This window comes from Triticum dicoccoides, chromosome 4B (genome assembly GCF_002162155.2).
Source record: "Triticum dicoccoides isolate Atlit2015 ecotype Zavitan chromosome 4B, WEW_v2.0, whole genome shotgun sequence".
Lineage (NCBI taxonomy): Eukaryota > Viridiplantae > Streptophyta > Magnoliopsida > Poales > Poaceae > Triticum > Triticum dicoccoides.
Genome location: NC_041387.1, coordinates 636,865,588 through 636,867,453, shown reverse-complemented (window position 1 = coordinate 636,867,453; position 1,866 = coordinate 636,865,588). Strand labels below are relative to the sequence as shown.

The 1,866-nt window shown below is 50.9% G+C and overlaps 1 protein-coding gene across 1 annotated transcript; it reads left to right on the top strand.

Moving 5' to 3' along the window:
- The first annotated feature begins 302 nt into the window (after positions 1-302).
- Positions 303-1,842, top strand: LOC119291946 (transcription factor NAI1-like). Its single transcript, XM_037570755.1, has 3 exons — positions 303-404; positions 496-535; positions 690-1,842. Exons 2-3 carry the CDS (start codon positions 500-502, stop codon positions 1,233-1,235), a joined length of 582 nt encoding a protein of 193 aa, XP_037426652.1. The 5' UTR covers positions 303-404; positions 496-499; the 3' UTR covers positions 1,236-1,842.
- Positions 1,843-1,866: the final 24 nt, after the last annotated feature.

Sequence of the window (1,866 nt, the reverse complement as noted above, 5' to 3'; positions counted from 1 at the left end):
CAGACCTCGTCCGGCAACAATGCGTGCGTGCACACTAGTTTTCTATATATCCCAATGCCACTTTCATCGGACCTACTGAACCTTCAGACAGGTTGAGTTGAGGAGGTGCGAGACAGAACGAGTTTCTTTTTGAACTGGATTCAGATCACGGATCTCTCGGGTGTATTAAAGATAGGACGCAGGAGATCTTCAGAGATCGGAGTTGCGATGTCAGGCACTCAGGCCAAGCACCGGAGAGAAAAGGTGTTGAGAAAGAAATTCTGAAGCTCGCACGGAGTGCGGACTGTGAAACCAAACCTGCAAGTACATACTGTTTGCGTTATATGTGCATGCCTCTGTAAGCAAGACAGGGAGGAAGTCAAGAAAGAAGAGAACACAAGAAACGCAGAGGACAGAGGTTTCAGGTATGTGTTCGCCAGAAATTCTACCTTTCTAGATTGGTTTTCCTCTGAGCTTGTATGTGTCTTAATCATCAAGCTTTTCTTGTGTACGCAGTGATATGATGGAGCAACCAAACCAATGGCTTACCCAGACGGTAAGCATATTAATCTGGTCGTCAATCGTAATCACTTGTAACATCTACAAGTTCAGATGCGGCGAGTTAAATTTTCTTTTTGCGGATAAGATGCTGCGAGTTAAAGCTAGCTATGCATAATTTTGTGACATCTTATTGCAATGGCCCATGCCAGGAACAGGAGGAGCTAGCTTACATGTACCAGGAAGAAGGGGGTCCAGTACCTGTACCCGGTAGGGGGCAGCAGTTTGCAGAGCCACCGCTACCTGGCCGTGAAGCGCAGTGCTACACGCCGCCGATGGCAATCCCGACGTTCAATCCATCTCGCAGCTCCAATTTCCCGAGCTTTGGGGGCTCGTCGTCATTGCCGAGCTTACCATTCGGATCGGCAATGGTGAAGAACGAGCTGGGGCAACCGGCTCCGCCGCCATCATCCAACTTCCTCTCCGTCGGAGCTGGCCAGGCTAGCACCCTGAGCTTCTCCGGCTGGAAGAGCAATGGAGTCCAAGGGATGATGCAGCAGCTGCAGGCGCCGGAGAGGTGGGGCAGGGCGCCGCAAGAGCACGTCATCGCCGAGCGCAAGCGGCGGGAGAAGCTGCAGCAGCAGTTCGTGTCCTTGGCCACCATCGTCCCCGGACTCAAGAAGGTGCGTGACAAGACAGGTTGGCTCCATTTATGTGATCACCAGACACCAGGTACCTGCAGGCTGCAGCTTAAATAGTTGGTCATTGCCATATTATTCAGACTGACAAGCTCTCTCTGCTGGGGAGTACCATCGACTACGTGAAGCAGCTGGAGGAGAAGGTGCAGGCCCTAGAGCAAGGCTCACGGAGGTCGTCAGAGTCCATGGTGTTCGATAGCAAATGCAACATATCCCTCCCGACAACGATGCAGCAGGCCCCAGCGGGAGCGGCTCCAGGTCCGGGTACTCGAGCCCAGACATTGAGGCCAGCATCCGAGGGAACACGGCACTACTGAATATCTGCTGCAAGAAGAGGAGAGGGGTGCTGGTGATGATCCTGACCGAGCTCGAAAATCAGGGCCTGTCGATCATAAACACCAACATCATACCGTTTACGGGCTCCTGCCTCAACATCACCATCACGGCAAAGGCAAGGCCCCTCTGCCTTGCTCATATATACATTGTGCAAAAGTAGTAACAACTTGCAAGAGAATAAACTGTGATTTGTTAGTATATAATTCTAATGAATATATGATCAGAAGATTGACATGCTCACTTTTCTCCAGATCGAAGAGGGAGTTCTGTCCGCAGTTGAGCTCGTGAAAAACTTGAAAATGGCCCTCAGAAGTTTCAGCTGGAAGTAGAATGGAAGAGATTTGTACAAATGTCA